This window comes from Ailuropoda melanoleuca, chromosome 7 (assembly GCF_002007445.2).
Source record: "Ailuropoda melanoleuca isolate Jingjing chromosome 7, ASM200744v2, whole genome shotgun sequence".
Taxonomy (NCBI): Eukaryota; Metazoa; Chordata; class Mammalia; order Carnivora; family Ursidae; genus Ailuropoda; species Ailuropoda melanoleuca.
The window spans coordinates 137,313,860-137,336,419 of NC_048224.1; the positions used below are offsets into that span (position 1 = coordinate 137,313,860).

The 22,560-nt window shown below is 40.1% G+C and overlaps 1 protein-coding gene across 1 annotated transcript in view; it reads left to right on the plus strand.

Moving 5' to 3' along the window:
- Positions 1 to 22,560, plus strand: part of MYO16 (myosin XVI) — a 484,344-nt gene that overhangs the window by 15,459 nt on the left and 446,325 nt on the right. The window contains 1 exon segment of the mRNA XM_034665464.1: positions 16,760 to 17,023. Coding sequence (XP_034521355.1) covers positions 16,760 to 17,023 — 264 coding nt within the window.

A 22,560-nucleotide genomic window follows, 5' to 3' on the forward strand; every position in this document is an offset into this window, starting at 1 on the left:
GCTAAACGTGTGTTTTCCTCCCTCAGAAATGTTCTGATTCCAGTTGTTTTACTCTCATTTCTGACTTTTCACCTTAATGTGTCTTTGCATCTGTCCAGCTGAACCCCACAAATGCTTTCAGTTTCTCTGTGATTATTGCCTTTCTTCTATTTTCGCTCCCCAATTTGAAATGGAGAAATGTTTTTCTTGTCTTTGAATTTCCACATTTTACCTGTTATCAAAATTCAGGTCAAATGCCATGAAATTGTACTTGACCCCCAAGTACTCAATTCTCCTTGTATCTGAGTTAACTTAACCACTTTATCTGCTCTTCTTTGAAGCTGGTTATATTTAGATGACTGTCCTCCTTATCTTAGTCAAGAAGCCATATGAGCACAGCACAGTGACTGATTAAACTTGTAACCATCAAATGTGTAAATACTCAACTTTGCATACAGCACGTTCTTAGTAGTATATTTGAACAAGTGATATTGAGATTGAGTCCTTTACATGGCAGGGTCCTTGATATGCTCTTGGATGCACCTGTGAGCAGAACTAGAGCTGGTCCTTCTCTAAAGGGGTGTATGGTCTATGGGGGGAAGAGAAGGGAAGAACATTGACTAAAGTGTCCATTGAAAGGTGAGACTAGAGTTTTCAGTAGGAAAACTGCTTCACGTCACTGTGTCAGGTTCATGTTCTTAGTACCTGAAGAATTGAGTTCATTGGTCTATGTCAGCATGAAGAGGGTTAAACTGAATTTTCATGCTCCGGGACTCTGTTTTATGGTCCTGCAGGTCAGCACGCTCTGGGGGATGGTCAGGGATGTTGGCGTGTGCCCTGTGAGAGGCACAAAATGCTGGCTGTCTTTGTGCCTTAACTTTTCCTTATGTGTATGAATTCTCAATGGTGTGTTTATACCTTTGTGACCAGGGACTTGAATTTCTACCTCTTTACATCTCAGTTCATAGCCATGTGCACCGAGGGCATTCAATGACTACTTTGTTTACTGAGAATTGACTAACCAGAGGGAATTTTTGCTCTCCATCTTAATCACAGCACATAGGGCACATGTGCGGGAACCTTTCTGAAATTTGGAAATGTATTATTTTAAAATAAGTAATATATAATAAATATTCAATATCATATAAAAGTTTAAACCTTTCTTCTACTAGTGGAAATAAGCTACATACTCATAGCAGAAGAGAAAAGAAGTCAGTGCTCTAAAGGGATGTATCCGTTAGTGGGAAGAAAGACTTGTATGTTATATGAGTCACTTGGTTGCCATTGACAGAAAATCAACTCATAAGGGTTTAAGCACAGAATGGAATTTATTGGCTTTCATGTGTGGAAAGTGGCCCTTATACCCAGAAAGTCCAATTCGGTTGGCTTCAGGTATTGCTGAATCTGGAGATTTAACTGATACTATTTTTCCTGTCTGTTTCTCTCTTTTTCCTCTCTTTCTGTTTGTCTATTTCTCTTTTTCGCTGAGTCAGAAGATGTAAGTCTTGATAGCACATACCTACATCCTGGTGGATTGATAATAAAAAACAAGACAGGGTCTTTTTTTTTTTTTTTAAGTTCCTCATGTCCACCTATCAAATCTCATGGAATGGTCCTGAATTGTCCCCACTATGATCATATCCCTACATGAGGACTAGTCGTTGATCGTCAATGTACAGACCATTGTGATGGGCTCACCTAAGTCATGTTTCCTGTTCTTCACGTGGATGAGTTGGGAAGCCTTTGTAGTAACCCCACTAGGACCACATGAAGGGAGAGAGGAATGGTGATTTCCACAAGGAGGGTGCTCCTTGAAGGAATAATGGGGCTCACTAGATAGATAATGATAGTTTCAGATTCCTTACGATGAAGTACCAGGAAGAAAGGAGGGAAGATGTCAGGTAAAAGGCTGGATGGCTTGTATGGTACACTAATTAGTGATAATCTTCAGTGGGCAAGGTGGAGCCCATGGATGATGGGCTTGAGGACTTTGACTACTTTTATTTCTTACATCATTATTTTAGGTTAGTATTAAGGCAAACTCTCTTGTTCTGAAAACTCTGCCCTGCAGAGCAGACTAGTAAAAGACTGAGGCCAAGGGTGTTCAATGCAATAAATAAGACTTGAGGGGCGCCTGAGTGGCTCAGTTGGTTGGGCGTCCAACTCCCGGTTTCAGCTCAGGTCGTGATCTCAGGGTTGTGAAATTGAGCCCTGAGTCGGACTCTGTGCTGAGTGTGGAGTTGGCTTGAGATTCTCTCTCCCTCGCCCCCTCCTGCTCATGCTCTCCCTCTCCCTAAACTAAATAAGTTAATTAAAAACAAAAACAAAAACAAACTTGAGACAAGGAAGGTCCTTTTGTCATATATGGGGATGTTTATTTGTGAATCACACGCTTTGTTTTGACGTTGCATTTTAAATTGACCTTGAAGAATTTCTTTTACCTGAATGTATCTTATAAATTGATGCAAGGACAATGGAAATCATTTAAAAACGCAAACTATAACCTCAAAATTATCTTAACCTAGAAGAGATAATAGAAATTTTAGCACATTATTTTCCCTAAATTTTTCCTATTTCAAAGAAAGAGGAAAAAAAACCAGACTCTACAAAGCCAAAATTAAATATTAAATGTGAAATTCACTTTTGTTTCAGCTCATTACAGGACTGAAAATATTTTATATCAAAATAGTGTCAAATATCAAGTATTTTATATCAAAGTACCATTTTAAATAAAAAATCTTTGCAAGACTTAGGAAAAGGATGGAATAAAAAAATTATTTATAGCCATGAAGTTATAGTTGCATCGACACATACACACAAGCTTTCAAATAGAAAGAAGAAATTTAAGGAGGAGCTATTAATGTACAGCGTGTGCTCATTGGCCTTCTACTTGCCATTTGCAATGCTCATTTTATAATGTTGCTTCAGACTCAGACTAAAGGCATCCAGGAAGCTGCGTGATTGACTGGTGGGGTCATGGAGCTAGTCAGGGCACTGTTTCCTAAAGAGGAACCAGTGTGTTGAAACTGGCAGGTATCCCATTCTGAGACAGCCTGGAACACCAGGGAATTTGTCTATTAAAAACATTGCCTGGCAGGACTAGAGTGAGCTGAGTCTCTCCCAGCCAGAATCGAAGATGTCGAGTAAAGGTGACATGTGCAGGTGTGGATTATGAACAGAAGATTATTTAAATTTGGGGGCCCAAACATGTATATTTGAGGTAGAGGGTCTAAATCTGTTTTCTTCTGAATGAACCAAAAAAGAGCTTCTCTTTTGAGCTACCCAGAGAGTTTTAATTTTGAGACTGTTTAATTCCAGAGTATCGCCCTCTGTTGGAAGGGACTGGACGGCAATTACAGCAATCTTGGAAGACACCCACTAGTGGGACCATGGTGTTTAGGAAGGCAGGGCATTCAGGAAAAGTCAGGATTTAATTTTAGCAAGATGGCATGCCATAGGAAACGTCTGCGAACAGCCATTGGTAGGCAGTTCTGATCTTAAAGGGTCTAGACTTCCCCAGACAAGCTCTCATTGAGTGTGTATCTCATAAGATAATAGCTAGTTGATATTTAGAGTTGGGGCTCCAAATTACCAGACTCTTTGGATCCTGAATCTAGCTGGGTTGACTTCTGAAAAGGAGCCTGGTCTTTCAGTGCTCTGTATATCAAGGTAAATCTTTGTTCTGGACATTAGCACACGGGCATGATTTGAGAACCATCGATGACACAGGGCAGAGCATTCACGACACGGTACCCTCCATCTACCATAGATTTGAAAAGACACGTAGGTACACTTGAGTAATGAACCGGGAACATTACCTCAGGGTGACAATCTTCAGTTTTGTTACCCTGAAACAAATTCCAGAAAGAATTATGACTGTAAATCTATATCCACTGAAAAGCTATTTATCATAATCAAATCACTTACTTGTTTTGAAGGAAATATAAAGGAAAAATTTTAAATGTAGAAAACAATAGGTTGGTGTGTAAAAACATAAATATACTCCAGAGTATGCAGTAATTTTTATGTCCTGCGTATTTGCTTCATTTCTTTTTTTTTAACAGGAGTAACATGGTATTTATTAAGTTTATGTACAAAATTGATTTACATTTGTAACAAAAAATAAAAACTAAAGGAAAAACTTAAGAAATATGCAAAACCTACAGAAAAAATTTTACTTTTTTTTATAATTTTTATTTTGTTATATTAGTCACCGTACAGTACATCCCCAGTTTTTTATTTCTATTTTAATTTAAAGAGAGAACTTTTTTAACATTCTCTCATTAGAAAAGCATGCCATAATAATTGCATAGACACCGAAGAAATGATCACTTGATATATAAATTTAAGAATTTAAAGATGGTAAGTAGTGAGATGAAAAATATTGTTGATTTTCTTGAGAAGAATTAAAATTATTTAAGTTTATCCCTCCGTCATTCAAAGAAGTGTTTCAGTGCAGGATTTCAGAAGCAGGCATTGTGGACCTACATCCTGAGATATTTTAAAGCATAACATCTGTCTTTTCTCCCCCAAATGCAATTTCTTTTTACTATTTTTTGCTCTGTAAAGAGGGATATGAACCTGCAGCTTGATTACAAAGATGTTTAAAATCTAGCACTTTTTAAAGATTTCAATGCTTCAGAAGAGTTTTTTTTACGGCTCTGGGGGAGTATGTTGAAATTGATTATACTCTTGTCTTTGAAAATCCTCACTGTTCCTTTGTTTCATTGTCATTGTGTATGCAGTAAAAATAACTCTGGAAGCGTGTTATAACAATAGATTCTGAGAATAAAGCTTCTGCAAGGACAGTTGTTGGGTGTGTAGATACGAGCGTGTGTGTGTGTGCACTCACTTGGGTGTGCTCAACACCTGTGCGTGAGCATGCTAATTTCCGTCCCAGACAACTGCCTTCTGCCTCTCAGACTTCACAGCAAACATTTTTATAAGGTGGGATGGGCAATCAAGTTTGCAACTACATTTTTCATGAAGTACTTAAACTACGTATATATATTTTAAAAACTCCTGTGATAACAGCCCCTTGTGTCTCTCTTTTTTCCCCACTTTCTTTTTTGGTGGTAAAACACATAAAATAACATTTACTAGCTTAGCCATTTTTAAGTGTATCGTTCAGCAGTTAAGCATAGTCACATTGTTGTGACACGGCGTTCTAGAAGTTTTTTGTCTTTAAAATCTGATATTCTGTGCTCATTAAACAGCAGCTCCCACTTTCTCCCTCTTTCCTGTCCCTGGTAAGCACCATTCTAATTTGTTTCTATGAGTGGAATCACACAGTAAATGTCATTTTGTGACTGGTGTATTTCATTTAGCATATCCTCACGGTTCCTGCATTTTGTAGCATGTGATGGGATTCCCTTCCTTTTGAAGGCTGAATAATATTCCATTGTGTGGATAGACTACATTGTTTTTATCCATTCACCATCGGTGACACGTGCCTCCACCTCTCGGCCACTGTGAACAATGCTGCAGGGAACATAGGTGTGTAAATATATCTTTTGCAGTCCTGCTTCCAGTCTTTTGGATGTATACCCAGAAGTGGGATTGCTAGACCCTATGGCAGTTCTGATTTTGATTTATTGTGGAAACTCCATACTGTTTTCCAGAGTGGAAACCATTCTGCAGTCCCACCAACAGCGTACAGGGTGTCAATTTCTCCACATCCTTGCCAACACTTCTTATTTTCTTTTTTTTTTGGGGGGGGAGGTAAAAGCCACCCCCTAATGGCTGTAAGGTGATGACTTATTGTGATTTGATTTGCATTTCACTCAGAATTTTGAGCTTTTTAAAATATGCTTGTTGGGCATTTGTATATCACCTTTGGAGAAATGTCTAAGCCCTTTGCCTGTTATTTATTTTTTTTCATTGTTGAGTTGTAAGAGTTTTTTTTTTTTATATTTTGGATATTAACCTCTTATCAGATATACATAACTTGCAGTTATCTTTTTACTATGTTGATTGTGTCCTTTGATGCGCAGAAGTTCATGAGCTAGTCCAATTTGTCAGTGTTTGCTTCTGTTACCTGTGCTGGTGGTGTCCTATCCAAGAAATCATTGTCAAGTCCAGTGTCATGAGACTGCTGTTTCCTTCTGTGAGTTTTATACTTTTAGGTCTTAACGTTTATGGCTTTTTTTTTAAAAGATTTTATTTATTTATTCGACAGAGATAGAGACAGCCAGTGAGAGAGGGAACACAGCAGGGGGAGTGGGAGGAAGAAGCAGGCTCATAGCAGAGGAGCCTGATGTGGGGCTCGATCCCATAACGCCGGGATCACGCCCTGAGCCAAAGGCAGGCGCTTAACCACTGTGCCACCCAGGTGCCCCAACGTTTATGGCTTTAATAAATTTTCGTTAATTTTTGCCTATGGTAGAGGTTAGGGCCCCACTTCTTTCCTTTGCATGTGTGCCTTATTATTTCTTGTGCTGTTATTACTTTCAGTTTTTGAAAACCTACATCATTAGGTATGTTCAATCTGTATAAATTTCACATCCGCAAAAACAAATCCTTCCTTTAGGTGTAAACCGTGAAAATTAACAGAAAGTTAAAGTAAATATATATAATCTTACATGTATTAGATTGTGTTTCCTGGAAGCAGAGTCTTGAGAGAGGGCTTCAGGGGCACATGACAATACATAGAAGGAATGTTCATCAGGGAAATCTTGTAGGGAGTGAGGGAAGCAAGGCATTGAGCAAAAAGAAGGAGCAAAGCAAGGTAGTCTTGGGTAAAGTCCAAACTCATCCCGATTCACTTTGCTCTGGGGTGTAAATCGCGCCATAGAGTCATCTCCTCTTAAATCAAGGGGACATGTTTTTGTATTTCCATGGATAGAATTTTCCACTCCCTGGGAGACTGAGTCTGGCAGGCAATTCTCCAGAGGAGGGAACAGCTCTGAACCCTTACCGGCCAATACTCAGAGCAGCGGGGGAGGCTGTACCAGCCAGTAAAGGGGATCTGAGCAGGACATCAAGATCACTTACCCTAATATAAAAAGTATTTGAGGTCTTTGATATGCAGCATCCCCAAAATTGCAAATATAAGCTAATGGAATTGAAATATAATTCATACTCGTAAATTCAGATAAATACACATTCTTGCTTATAAATGAGAAAAGATATTTTCTTTTCACAGGGAAAATTATAGCACTAATTTTTTTTAGAGATTTTATTTATTTATTAGAGAGATTTATTAATTAGAAGGGCAGAGGAAGAGGAAGAAGCAGATTCCCTGCTGAGCATAGAGCCTGATGTGGGGCTGGATCCCAGGGTCCCAGGATCAGGACCGAGCTGCAGGCAGATGCTTAACCGACTGAGCCACCCAGGTGCCCTGAAAATTATAGCACTATTTTTATTTCATTCTGATAATACATTTTTCTTGTAGGAAAACTGGGGTAATAAGCTATTTCTAATCATGGCCGAATCCACTGTATTCTCAGCCTTTTGAGGTCGGCTCCTGGAGGACTAAAGCATATCCATCAATATCTAGTTTAATAATAAATAATAATAATAATAATAATAATAATAATAATAATAATAATAATATAATAATAATAAATCAGCCAAACCAAATAGACACCATTTGCTAACTTTCTTGCCTTGTTCCCTTGCTGGTGCCCCGTGGCGACAGCTGACTCAGTAGCAGACAGTAGGTGGACAACGTTACAAGAGGAAACCATTCTTTTTGTTTGTTTCAAGTTTTTATTTAGACTCCAGTTAGTTCTCATGCTGAGCAATATTGGTTTCAGGAGTAGAATTCAGTGATTCATCATTTCCATACAACACCCGGTGTTCATCTCGCCATGTGTCCTCCTTCATCCCCATCCCCCGTTCAGCCCATCCCCACCCACATTCCTCCATCAACCCTCAGTTTGTTCTCTGTCCTCGAGAGTCTCTTTTATGGTTTCTCTTCTCTCTCTTTCTTTTTTCCCTTCCCTGATGTTCATCTGTTTTGTTCCTAAATTCCACATATCTGTGGAATCATATGCTATTTGTCTTTCTCTGACTATTTTGCTTAGCATAAGACCTTCTAGTTCCATCCATGTCAGAGGTGGCTGTTCTCATGGTTGCTTCTGAAGCTTGTAACTCGCCTTGGCCTCAGCATGGCAGAACCCATCTGAATGGGCTTGATGAGCCACATCATCTCACCTGTAACTGTCGCTACAGGATGTCACTGTTTAAAGAAAATGCCAGACTATTTTCCTGTGTAGCTGTCCTACTTTACATTCCCAACAGCAATGTTGAGAGATCGTGTTTCTCCACATCCTTGCCAGTATTTGGTATTGTCAGTAATTTTATTTTATTTTTTTTAAGATTTATTTATTTGTTTTAGAGAGAGAAGGAGAGCAGGGTGGGGAGGGGCAGAGGGAGAGGGAGAGAGCGTCTCAAGCAGACTCCCCGCTGACCATGGAGCCCGATGCGGGGCTTGATCTCATGACCCTGAGATCATGACCTGACCCAAAACTAAGAGTTGAGGCTTAACTGACTGTCACACACGCACCCCACTGAATTTATTTTTGTTTTAGCTCTTCTGTTGGGTGTGTAGTGATAAGTCAGAGTGCTTCTCATGACCATTTCCCCAGTGGCTGGCGCTGCCAAGCGTCTCCTCGTGTGCCTGTTCACCATCCGTGTCAGGGAGAAATGTCCTTCACGCCTTCTCCATTTCCCAGTTGGACCATTTGCCTTTTTGCTGTTGGATGTTCAGTTTTTGTACCTGTTCTGGATGTGAGTGTCAGACAGGTGGTTACAAGTACTTTCCCCCGTTCTGTAGCCTGTCTCCTTATCCTCTCAACATGGCTTTGACACCGCAGTGTTTTCCGTTTCGATGAAATCCAGGTCAGTTTGTTTTTCGTTTATGGTCTATGTTTTGGTGTCAAGTCTAAGAAAGCCAGGTCTCAGCCATTTCCTCCTATGGTCTTCCAAATGTGTTATAGTTTTACACTCAGAGCTAGGATTCCTTTCAGATTCATTTTTTTTTTTTTTTTTTTTTCTGTTTTTTTTTTTTTTTTGTGTGTGTGTGTGTGTAAGACATTTTTATTTTAAAAAAATTTTTTAATAGTACTTTTTTTATTCTGTTATGTTAGTCACCATACAGTACATATATGAGGTTTGGGTGGAGGCGCATTTATTCCGTATGGCTGTCCAGGGGCCCCACTCTCGATTGTTGGGAAGACTCTCCTCACTGACTTGCATTTCCACTTTGCCACAGACAGTGGGCGGCCTGTGTGCAGAAGTCTTTCCAGGTTCTCTTTTTCAGGTTCTGTTGATCTAGGTGTCTCTTTGACCAGCATCAATCACAGAAAATATTGAAGGGCACAGGTGACAAAGTAGACTTCTTTCCTCCAAACCCCAGGGAGGGGATTGTTTACAAAGTTGACTTTTGTTACTCCTAATCTTTTTCACTGCATGGTGGATGCTTTTGGATTTGTTTGTTTTTATCTGCTGCATACTTCAGAAGGTTTTAAGGTACTCATCATGGTTGTGGGAGACATACATCTTCAGCTTAGCAAAGTAGTTCCAATTTCTCTTTAATAGCAACGGCACAACGTTGTCAATCACATGAGTGTGAAATGATATGTTTTATTTATCTTTTTATAATAATATTTTTTATTATATTATGTTAGTCACCATGCAGTACATCCCTGGTTTCTGATGTCAAGTTCGATGATTCATTAGTTGCGTATAACACCCAGTGCACCATGCAATATGTGCCCTCCTTACTACCCATCGCCAGCCTATCCCATTCCCCCACCTCCCTCCCTTCTGAAGCCCTCAGTTTGTTTCTCACAGTCCATAGTCTCTCATGCTTCATTCTCCCTTCTAATTACCCCCCTTTCTTTATCCCTTTCTTCCCCTACCGATCTTCCTAGTTCTTATGTTCCATAGATGAGAGAAACCATATGATAAATATCTTTCTCTGCTTGACTTATTTCACTTAGCATTATCTTCTCCAGTGCTGTCCATGTTGCAGCAAATGTTGAGAATTCGTTCTTTCTGATAGCTGAGTAATATTCCATTGTATATATGGACCACAGCTTCTTAATCCAGTCATCTGTTGAAGGGCATCTCGGCTNGATTTAGCTGTTGTGGACAATGCTGCTGTGAACATTGGGGTGCATATGGCCCTTCTCTTCACTACATCTGTATCTTTGGGGTAAATACCCAGTAGTGCAATGGGTGTATGTTTTAAAATTTTTTAGACATTAGTAAGGCTGCACATCTGTTATTCGGTTTGAAAATGTAACCTTCTTCTTCTGTGCATATACTGACCTGCGTTGAGCAAAATTCTGGCCTATTGATGCTAATGGCTGAGTCAGAGAATGTGTTTGGCTTCCTATGAAGATAACAGTGTTTACCATGGTTATTGGTTTTCCCTCCTTTTACATATGTTAGGGTCCTTATTTCTTTTCCTTTAGTTTTTTATGCTGATGGAAACCTTCATTTTGAGGTATAATAAAAGCCATGGTAGAGGGCCTTCCTTTTCTAAATTTGAAACAGAATTGGAAGTAGTGACATACATTCATAGATGTTCTGTAATTAGCCATCTTTTTATTCCACTGACAACCGTGCACGTAGGCTGTTTACGCATGTATGTGTACATCAGCTTGAGCTGTAAGTCCTTTTTTTGTGATGTTCCCATTTGGTTTTGGTATCAAGCTTATGCTAGTCTCAGAAAATGAGTTGAGGCCATTTCCATTTTTTTCTAGTCTCTAGAAGAATTAGGGGAAAACACAGGTTATCCATTCCTTAAAGGCCTGTGACATCATTTGGGCCATGCTTTTGTATATTTGTTTCATTTTTTTGTAATTAGATTTTTAACAATTAATTTAATCAATGTAATGATTGTAAATCTATTCAAATTTTCTCTTTCTTCTTGAGTCATTTTTGGTAAGATTTATTTTTTCTGGACATTGTCCATTTCTGGTGTCATTCTTTGGCTTTGCTCATCCTTTATTCCCTTTCTATCCACTTGGACCCTCATTTTATTATTTTATTCTTTCTTTTTTGGACTTTCCTTTCTTGTTCTTTCCTACGAAGATGCTGTGGTCACTGATTCTAAGATGAGATTCTTTTCTAACAGGTACATTTAAAGCTGTACATTTATTTCTTCATACTGTTTTAGTTTCCATCCATGAAATTTGATGTCGACTTTCCTCAACGGTTGGCTCTAAAAAAAGTATTATGTCCATTAATTTTCTTCCTTAGATCTGCTTTATTTAGGATCAGCGTTGTGAGTTTCTGAGCATATTGGGAGGCGTGGCTCCACGTCTAGAGTTGATGTCCCATTCTCAAGTGTGTAAGATAGTGCCAGTATAATTTCAGTTCTAAAGCATTTTTTGAAATTTGCGTTGTGGTCTAAGACACAGTCAACTTCATAAATCATCCATGAATGTCTGTTCCACTGAAAATTGGGTGCAAGTTTCTGTAAATGTCCTTGAGATCAAATTATATATAAGCGCTTTTACCATTTTGTAATTCCCTTTGATCTAGCAGTCATGGAAAGAGACGCAAAAAACCTCCCACAATGAGTGTGCCATGGCCCCATGAAGGTTTTGGTTCTCATTGAGATGAAGATATTTGTGGTAGTTGTACAGCAGAATAATTTCAGGAGCTCATTTTACTAGTTCCCTTTTTCTTAACTTTATTCTTTATGTTTCTGGTTTGCTACAACATGACACCCTGAGATCATGGCACAATGCATAGGGTCCTCCAAGACCAAAGCATGGAGCTCCTAATTTTTTAACTAGGTGTTCTATAACTATTTCTGAATATAGATCTTTGCTTTTTCCTTGATGTATTTTATTTGCTGGCTCTCAAATTTTGTTATATAGAGATACATGTTTGTTGAGCAAGGATCTCTGGCTATGGTAAATGTCTCTAAATTTTTATCTAGAATTGCATCAGAGCCATATATATAGCCCCCCCCCAAAAGGAGTAATAGGGTAGATCAAGTAATCCAGTACTATTATAAACTTGGCTACACTGAGTCAGTCCAGATAATTTTGTGAGGAAGAGCAATTAGGTAAGAAGTACGGTGCTATTGTGCATTTCTAGAAGAGCAGAAGTAATAAACATCTGTTATCTATATGTTGAGTGCTGGGTCAAGTTTTAGGAATACAGATGATATTTCTGCCAGCAATTTAATTAAACAGTTTCATTAACAACAACAACAACAACAAAATATTTAATATCTACTATTCCAGATGCTGAGAAAAAGTAGTGGATGAAATAGTCCAAGTTCCTGCTTTTTGGGGAATTATAGATAAATAAGAAAATATATGGTGTAAGTATTTTTATAAACAGCATCAGTATGAGTATAATATACATCCTAAGTATAATGATCGATATTGTAGAAACATAATTCAGGGTGATAAATACTAAAGAGGACCTGTAAAGCAAGAAATAGGAATTGGAAGTATTGTTAGGAAACATTTGCAAGTAGAGACAAAGGGGCCCGTGAAAGCTTCATGAAGGAGATTTTGAGAGAAGACCTGGAGGAATGGAGGATGCTAACCATATGGTCTCCCACCATTGAAGGGATGAGTATTCCAGGCACTGGGAACAACAGGTTCAAAGACCTCGTGCCTGGAACATTCCTGGTGCCTAGTAGAATCAGAAAGAACATAAAAGGGAGAGAGAGCTCTCCATATGACACATTCCCTTCTCTTTGGTTCTCTTAACATATCCCATCTATACAATAGTTGGGACACACAGATCCTCTTTATATATTCCTAATAAAAATAATTACTATTCATTGAGTATTTACTTTGTGTCAGACATGTTTTGCAAACTATCTCCTATTTTTTACATATCCCGGCAAATTTGAAATATTATCTCCTTTTTGTATATTTAAAAAAAATCTTAGAAGTATTGAATATTTCACCCCAGGTCATAAATAGAAAATATGATATCTAATATCAGAACTCATTTTTTTTCTGTTTTTTCTGCTATTTAACATTACCTTCTACAAGTGAATGATTTTAGTGATTGAGAAATTAAAGCATATGGTTTCTTGTCTTCCTTTGATGACTCAAACTACAGCTTGGTTAAGTCATTTAAACATCCCAGGGCGCGTGGGTGGCTCAGTCGATTAAGTGTCTGCCTTTGGCCCAGGTCATGATCCCAGGGTCCTGGGGTTGAGTCCCGCATCGGGCGCTCTGCTCAGAGTGGAGTCTGCTTCTCTCTCTCCGCTGCTCATGCTGTCTCTCTCTGACATGCTGTCTCTTTCTGTCTCTCAAATAAATAAATAAAATCTTTAAAAAAAATCCTGGACAAAGACTGTTATATATTTATTATATATATATATATATATGCATATTATGTATATACATGATATATGGATAGATATATAGATATATATACTTATGGTTATAGTTATAGTTTTTCTCTCTTGAGAAGTGGGTAATTTTTGATGCTATCTGCTTCAGTCACACTTTAGAAGTCCTGCTGGAATATCTTTTGCTGAATAGCTGTTTCTGATGCCTATGAAACCGTGATTCTGCGTGGTGGGCTTGATGGACTAGTTGCTCTGAAGCCGGCCTGCCCTGCCTTGGGGAGAGTACCTCTTCCCATCTTTTTGTTTAGTGATGTGACATTGGTAGCTTGAAGCTGACTGTGAGATTTGCACTGTGATCACAGGCAGACCTGATAAATTAAAGATTCCACTCCCACTCTGTCAAAAATTTGCTAGAACCCCACTTGGTAGGTAGTAATGTTGTAATCTTATCATTCAAAAGTCTACAAAAATTTGAATGTTCCCTTGATCATCCCTCACCACTGTGAAGACAAAAGAAACATTTCTAGTTAGGGTGTTGTTAATTTTTTAAGAGTTAAAACCCAAAATATCAGTGCGTAAATGCAATAGAAGTTCATTTCTTTCTCAGATGCAAAGTTGAGAGAAGGGCTGGTTGGTGGAGTGTGCTCCGAGCAGCAGTGGAGAGACTGAGGCTCTCTGACACGTGGCCATATTTGCCGTGTGGCTTCCACGGCCGCCATGCTCATAGGCAGCAAGCTGTAAGGGGGATAGAACATGATAAAATGCATGTGAGCATTTTTTTGTGAGCTAGCCCTGAGAAGCTCAAAAATGGCATCCACTCATGGATCTAAGGAGAAAGGACAACTGGTCTCCCCTCGTCAGTCTCTGCCACAGTAATGCAAATATGCTCTTTTACTATAAATGTGTCCTGCCTACTAATGAGCTCATATTGTGAGAATGTGAGAATGAGGTTCATATAATGTTGAAGTTGTGTTAGTTCATGTGTGGCATTTTCTAGGCCAAGAGAGCCAAAATAGCAGGAAAGAATTACAGTTGTTGACCAGGGAAAAGCCTCCAGTTCAGGAGCAGGGCAGGCCAAACCCTGTCAACTCTCCTACGAGATGGCTGAAAGCCAGTGCCTGCGCAGGACCCCCGTCCCAGGGGTGCAGACCAGGCTTGCCCAGCTCAGACTCGTGTACTTCCTCTTCAGCCTTAATCACCTGCCTGTCTGGCCTGTCCACATTGTCCCCTGAGGTGTTAATGACTGTTACTCTTAGCGCCCCGATGACCAAGTTCCACAGGTTTTTGGTAGACTGCCTCAAAACTACGTTTCCCATACCTACGTTATTTTTAGTGTGGTGTCTTACAGATTGAGAGCAGCGCCTATCCATGACATAGCTGCCCCACCCTTAACTAGACAAAAAGAAAGTCACGGCGCCCGGGACATGTTTAGAATGTAAAATAAATGAAAGTTAAGACCATTTAAAATCAAAGAATGGGGAATGATTTAACAAGAAAATATGTTAAAAATTAATATTTTATACATGTAGGGATTTGAAATTTAACAGCCTTGGCATCTGATTTCCCAAATCACAAGGGAATTCATTTATGAACATCCCTCCCTGCTCTTTTTGACAGACTGAGAGGGTTGCTTGATGAATCATGAGCTGTCACTGCAGACTCCTTAAGAGTTAATTGAAAATTTCTCAATAAGGTTTTTCTTAGGAGCCAAACGCCAGAGGACTGTTGTGTTTATTAAGTTGTCCTCCACCTTCGACCACGTGCTCCTTAGCGGGTGACGCTCTGTGATGTCATTGGCTTTACCTCTTCAGGTTTCCTGGTGGTTCCGTTGATTCCCTGGGCACCTGCTCACACACCGGGAAGTCATGGCAGCCACCGTGTCCTGGGAACCCAAGTGCAGTTTTCTGAACAGACTGGAAAGCAGAAGATATTTCCTGCCATTATTAATGAGCTCTCACAGATGATCTGCTGTGATTACGGCTTGTATCACCCAAACAGACTTCAGAGTGATTTGTTGATTTCACAACTGCCGCTGTGTCTCTGTGTTTAGGTCACTGGAAAGGGAACATTTTATATGTAGTTATTTGATGCTATTCACATCACTCTGACAAATACTTATGAGGAGTTTAATGAAAATATAGGATTCTTAAATGTTGTCAAATGCTAACAAACAACCAGAAAAAAATTTCCCAACTCTGCTTCCTTCCCCACCTCCCCGCCCATTATATATATTAATTATCTGGCTGTAGAGAGTCACTGTCTCTTATTCTCTTTTTTCTTGAGCCTTTATGGAACATTTGTGACTGTCATATAATCACCTCTTTGGTCTTGGACAAGTCATGGCCTCTCTCAACTTCGTTTTCTTCACTTGTGAAAGAGAGGTGGTCTGGCCTGGTGGTTGTGCGAATAACACTTTGCAAAGCATCAAGTGATCCAGAGGTTGAAACTGCCTTGTCACAACGTGGTGTCCTTTCAAAGGAGTTGGGCACCTCTGAAGATGAGGCAGCAGTGCCCTTTCTGAATGATCTTTCCAGATACAGCATATGGTCAACCACGTTTGGGGGCTTGCATAGTTACTGTCACTTGCTTGAGACTTCCATCATAAATATCTGAAGAGAAGAACATACAAACAATTCTCTGAACCTGTGAGTTCGAGTCTCGAATTTTCAGTGTTCTAATGTCAATCTTCTGCCAGTAATAAAATTTTAATCTAGTGGTAGATGTATGAGCTTGTACGTTTCCATTACAGGGGTTTTGGGTAGTGTTTCTAAGGAATATCATGTTGAAAGAAAGTGAAGATTTTCAGTTTCAGGGCAGAGAATTCAGTCTGTTAATCACTGTATTAATGAAACAGACCACAACAGCAACAATTCTATCCATGATTTTGTATTGCCAGGGGAAAAATCTGTTTCATTGTTCAACCATTATTAGGTCTCTTAGAAATGAATGTTAGCAATCCCTAGGAAAAGTGCTTAGCAGTATATTGTGGAAATACTCACTGTGGCACATAAACAGTTGATAGCCTACATAGGTTCTGTTACATTAGAGAAGAAGGGTCATCGGGATATACAAAACTGATTTTATTAGGGTGTGCTGAAAGACTTGGAATGGCTTTCTGCCAAAATTTAACAAACAAATTTTAGTTGGCATCGTTCAGTAAGGAATTTTAATGCATCTGTAGAACTTTTCAGCCTCTGGTGCAGATTTTAAAAAAATAAGAAAGGATGGTGTTTGCTAATTAAATTGCACAAAATCACACCTCTAGCTCTAATTTAATTATATATTTTATTACCATGTGATGTTGAGTAAGACATCAGCTCTCTTTGCCTCTGTCCCCATCTGTGAGCTGGCCTTTGCCATTTGCATGTCAAGCATAAAGAGCAATGACTGAGTTTCTGGGTTCTGTGCTGTGCAATAGGGAATCAAGTACTCTCTGTCGTGCCCTCTATTGTCGTGATAAAGGGTCTAGTGATGTTCTCACTGTGCTTGTTGCAGGTTGCTTTCAGCTATGCAACGTTTTTCGAACCCATGAAATGGAAATTGACCAGTGCTTGCTGGAGTCGCTTCCCCTGGGCCAGCGACAGAGGCTGGTGAAGCGTATGCGCTGTGAGCAGATCAAAGCCTACTATGAAAGAGAGAAGGCTTTTCAGAAGCAGGAAGGATTCCTGAAAAAGCTGAAGCATGGGAAGAATCAAAAAGTTCACTTCAACCTTGCCGACATGATACAGGATGCAATTATCCACCATGATGACAAAGAAGGTACGTGACACAAAAGTTTTCCAATATGGGTTTGCATGGTTTTTGTTTGTTGTTTCCTGGTGGGGAGATGAAGGATAGTATTTCTTTTAAGTGTTAGGGGCATTTTTTTAAAAAAAGATCTGAAATAGTCAAGGAAAAATCCTCTTTTGAAAGAATTAAAACTTCCAAGTCTAGTACAGATGAACAAAATGCAAAATTTTGGTAAAATTATTGTAGTATTCTTTAAAGAATTATCTACCTGGAAAGCATGTGATTTCCTTGTAAATTGTTCATTCAAATTTTTAATGAAACTTTTTTTCCCAATGAAATCATTTCCTTTGATGATGAGATTGTGTTGCAAAATTCATTATCATCTCATTTTGAATTCATGGATAGAAATACCATAGGAATAGGAATTAGCTACTGTTTTATTAGTCTCATCCTACTTGGAGCTCTTCATTTCACAGCCATCCCCTCCGTGGAGCTGTAAGCATCTCCAGGGGCAGAGACGCTCTCAGCCAGTTTCACTGCCCCCTCCTGCCCCTCCCAGTACCTTGCAGTGGTGTTGAGTTAAAGACAGAGCAATTTGTCCATGTTCACCAGGCAGTTGTTGTTGGAGCAAGTCTAAATTAGAATGCGGGAAGATATAAACCCTATATTGATTTAAAAGCCATGCAACAACAAAGAGATTATTTGCAAGGTTTTAAAATCTCTTATGTAAAATATCGACAGGACAAATAATGCCTAAGTTAGGGTTTAAAAAATTAAGAATAGTAAAATAATAAACCCAGAGACCAAGAGGAACCATTTAATATATGGATAATAATATATATTCTATATTATAACATTTGGCGAAAACATTGAAGTCATAAAAATCTGAATTAATCCTGATATAGGCATGTCACTTGCATGATCAAAAGCAGGAGGAGATAGGAGTCCTGTCTTCAGAAAATCTCTAGTCTAAGTAGAGAGGGAAAAAATCCCCATAAAAAATAAAAAATTAAGAATAGTAAAATAATAAACCCAGAGACCAAGAGGAACCATTTAATATATGGATAATAATATATATTCTATATTATAACATTTGGCGAAAACATTGAAGTCATAAAAATCTGAATTAATCCTGATATAGGCATGTCACTTGCATGATCAAAAGCAGGAGGAGATAGGAGTCCTGTCTTCAGAAAATCTCTAGTCTAAGTAGAGAGGGAAAAAATCCCCATAAGAAAGTAGAAAACAATTAGTAGAAATAAAGTCTGGTAGAGCGGGAAGAGTTGGGCGGGAGAATGTGGTTTTTGAGGGCTCCGAAGGAAGCTCTGTCAGCAGAGAGGAAAGCACAGGGAGGCATTGTGGTGAACAGCTGCCCAGCATGAGTGCAGGCGTGGAGATATGTCTCAGGGGACCGGGGTGGGGGGGTTGGCTACTAAGCTGGCATTATTGTGGATACCTCAAGCCCTACCCCTGAAGCAGAATGCAACGGCAGCCACTGTGGTTCCTCAGAAGAAGATGCATATGCCGCAAATAGTGTCTCGCAAAGATTAATCAGGGATGTGTACCTGTAGGATGGATGGAAGGATAAGGATAAGAACTAGAGGCAAAGATGCCAACTAAGATTTCAACGATGAAATTTCAGGGTGAGAGTGAGCTGGCTTGGGATAGTAGCCACGGGGATTGCAACAAAAGAACGAACCCAGCAGCCGTATTCCATGGGGAAAATGCCTTAATTTATCAAATATTTATTGAGTTTTTATTATGGGCCAGGCAGCTGTGAATGAAGGAGACAAAAGCTCTATCTCTCTGATGCCCCACTGTCTGGTGTGTGACCATAAACAATGAGATAAAGTTGGATGCGTAGCATGGGGGTAATGGAAGGAAGGAGGGAGACCGCCAGAGGGCGGTGGGGAGTTAAGCAAATGGATATCTGAGGAGGAGGATTTCAGGGGAGTCCAGAGCTGTGAAGGGAGTGTCCCACCCTGTGGGAGGAACCAGTGTGAATAAATGGGGAGGACAGAAGGCAAGAAGCCAGCATGGAGGGGCTGGCATGGGCATGGGAAGGATTCTGGGTTTCATGCTTAGTAAGTCCAGAAGCCACTGGGGGGTCTTGAGTAGAAGAGAGAGCTGGTATCACTTGTGAGGTAACAGGACCAGCCTGGCTGCTACATTCTGACTTGAAAGAAGAATTGTGAGGGCAGAAGCAGGGAAACTGATTGGGGGGCTCTGTCAGGAAGCTGGGTGCGAAATGATGGTGGCTTGGACCAAAGCGGAGCAAGGGTGTGGTGAGAAACAGTCAATTTGGGCATATACTTCCAGGACAGAGCTAACAGGAATTGCTGATGGGTGGGTGAGGGGGAGTGTATCAGTTTTTACTGCCACCTTCATGAATGACCAGTCCTTTAGTGTGTAGTTGCAAAGGGTGTGAATGTGTCCTCTTATAATTCTGGTCAGAAGTCCAGGGTGGGTCCCACTGGGCTGAAATCCAGGTATGATCAGGCTGTGATGCTTTTTGAAAGTTCTAGGTAAGGATTGCTTTCCTTGACTTGTCCATTTTCTAGAAGCTGTAACGTTCCCTCAACCCTAGGTGCCTCCTCCATCTTCAGAGTCGGCAAGTATAGATGGAGTGTCTCTCTCATGCTTGGAATTTCTCCTGCTTCTTTTTCCGTCCTTGCATCTCTCTGACCAAATCTTTTGCCGCCTTCTTCCACCTTAAAGGCCAGTGTGATTTAGGGGCCATGGGCTCACTCGGATCATCTTGGATAATCTCCCTATTGAAAGTCAGCTCACTGGCCACCTTAATTCCTTTCCCCAGACACTGTATCATATTCAGAGGCATGACACCAAGGGCGAAATTATGGAAGCCAGATCCTACAGACTCAAGGAGCACACCAACTTTGTTCTGGCCCAAACCACTAGGCGGATGACATGTTATTAACAGAGTTAGGGATGCAGCTAGGAGGTCAGATTAGGAAGGGGTGTCATGCTGGCTGGAGATACAAATGGGAGACAGATGAGCATATAAGCATATGGGCATCAAAAGTCCAAAAACTATATATCACTTGGGGATTGAGTGTAGATAAAAACGTAAGAAGCTCAAGAACTGAGTCCCAAGAAGCTCCAATATTAAGAATTCAGAAATGAGGTGGAGCTACCAGGAGGAACATGAGCGGGGGAAGTGTCCTGGAAGCTAAGTGACGAGAACTTCTCAAGGAGAATTGTGATTGACTGCCGAAGTGTTCAGTCATGGGGGTGGAGACAGAATGGACCTTTGCATTCAGAAGTACAGAGGTTATCAGTTCTGGTGAATTGTTGGGAGCAAAAAGCTAGTGGATAGTGACAGAGACAGAGTGGGCAAACAGATATGGACACAGAGACTATGGAGACCTCTTGAAGGGAGTTTTATGTTGAGGGGAGAGACGGTAGGGCAACTACCGAGGGAAAAGAAATGAAGAGAACTTTTTAACGATGGGAGAAATAATAGCATGTGTGTATGTGGAAACAAATCATGTATTTGGGAGGGAAAAACTGCTGGCACGGAAGTAAAGGAGGAAAGTCGCTGGAGCAAGGGCTTTGAGAATGCCCGTGCTGGTGAGATCTGGTCCTCACCTGGAGGGTTTGGTCTCGCTAATTTCATGTGTAATTCCAGTATCTCGGCTCTGCCCATAGAGATTCTGATTCAGCCAGGGTAGTTTTCCAGTGTGCCTCCAGGGCTGTGCTGTGCAGACCGGGTTGAGGACCTCCCACTGAGGGCAATGGGAGAAGAGATGGAGACAAATGGCGGGTGTGGTGATGGCAACTTAATGGCGGCCCTCTTATGCCTCCAGAACTTACTGATGACAGAACCTTGGCTGGCAGAGAAGAGGGAGGATGGGGAGAAGGGTTGCAGCTCTAGGAAAGAGGAGAACATGTACACGTGAGAGAATAAACGGACCAGGGCAATCTGGTATGAAAAAAAGGACTTATCGATTGAATGAGATATAAAAAAACAGAAACAGAAGGACCACATGTGACTCAAAGTTTTCAGAAATGGGTTGGGGCTCAGCGGGGAGCCTGCTTCTCCTTCTCCCTCTGCTTGCTTCTCCCTTGCTTGTACTCTGTCAAATAAATAAATAAAAATCTTAAAAAAAAAAAGTGGGTTGGCAGGGCCTCTCTACTCATGGGTCCTTATTCTTAGCTATTTGCTTTTCTATCCTAAAATTTTCCTCTAGCTTTTAGAGCACAGTTTATCTCCACTTGGTCTGCGCACATTCCACTTCTATATACAGATAAAACCAGTTTTTATGGAATATAATGTAACCTCATCAGTAGGCACTCAGATTTCTCGCGTACTTGAAATCACTTGTTAACCGCCAGTGCCTGCCCAGGACCCGTCAACACCGATTTTTCAGGGGAGTACATGACTGCAAAGTGCGAGTAGCAGGTTGTTTATATATGAACGTTGATATAAAGGCACCAAAATCTAAGCAAGCTGTCAGATTGGATCTTTCAACTCAGAAGAACCAAGGAGTAATTTTTTTTTGTTTGAATAGTCCATGATTTATTACGAGTTAGGTTTAATTTTTTAAATTTTTTGTATTTTTAAAGATTTATTTTTTTATTTAGAGAGAGCACTGGGTGGAGGGGAAAGGGCAGAAGGAGAAGGAGAGAGAGAATCTCCAGCAGACTCCGAGCTGAGTGCAGAGCCCGACATGGGGCTTGATCTCAGGGCACTGGAATCATGACCTGAGCTGAAATCAAGAGTTGGACACTTTAACTGACTGAGCCACCCAGGCGCCCCTTGAGTTGGGTTTTATTGAAGAAATTGCTTTTGGAATTGCAACGGAGAGAATGAACTGGTCAGTAAAATTCCCTATTTTTCTTGCTGTAATGACCATTAGAAGGTATTTAAAGTGATGGGGACAATTGGAAGCAGAAGAAAAAAATCACGCACGCACACTCATGCACAAAATGTTCATTACACTCTTGCCACACACAACAAGCCATAATAAACCCTTCGTATATACTGTCTTGTTTATTCTTTATGACAGAAATTACACCAAAAAATCTCAAAAGATTCTTAGAGAAGAATGTCTTCAGAAGCACATCTTATGTAACTTTTTTATTCCTAGGAAATAGTTCTATTACTAATGGAAGCAAAGATGATGTTCGGTCACTAAGGTCAGCATAAAATGTTGAAGAAATAGTTCAATGACTCTTAGAACTCAACACAAGAGTTTGAATTTCTAACGTATTATTAAAATTGTAAGTACATTATTGCGATGTTCCATTAAGATATTTCTCCACGGAGGGACCTTAGTTTGAGTTGCCTTAACAAAATGCTATAGACTGGGGACTTCAACAACAAACATTTATTTCTCAGAGTTCTGGAATTTGGATATCCAAGATCAAGATGTCACCAGATCTGGTTGCTAGTGAACGCACTCTTCCTGCCTCGTGGTAGATAGCCACCCTATCCTTGTATCCTCATGTGGTGGAGAGAGGAAGCTCTGGTCTCTTCCTCTTGTAAAGGTCCTAATCCCATCATGGAGGCTACACCCTCATAATGTCACTAACCCTAATTTCCT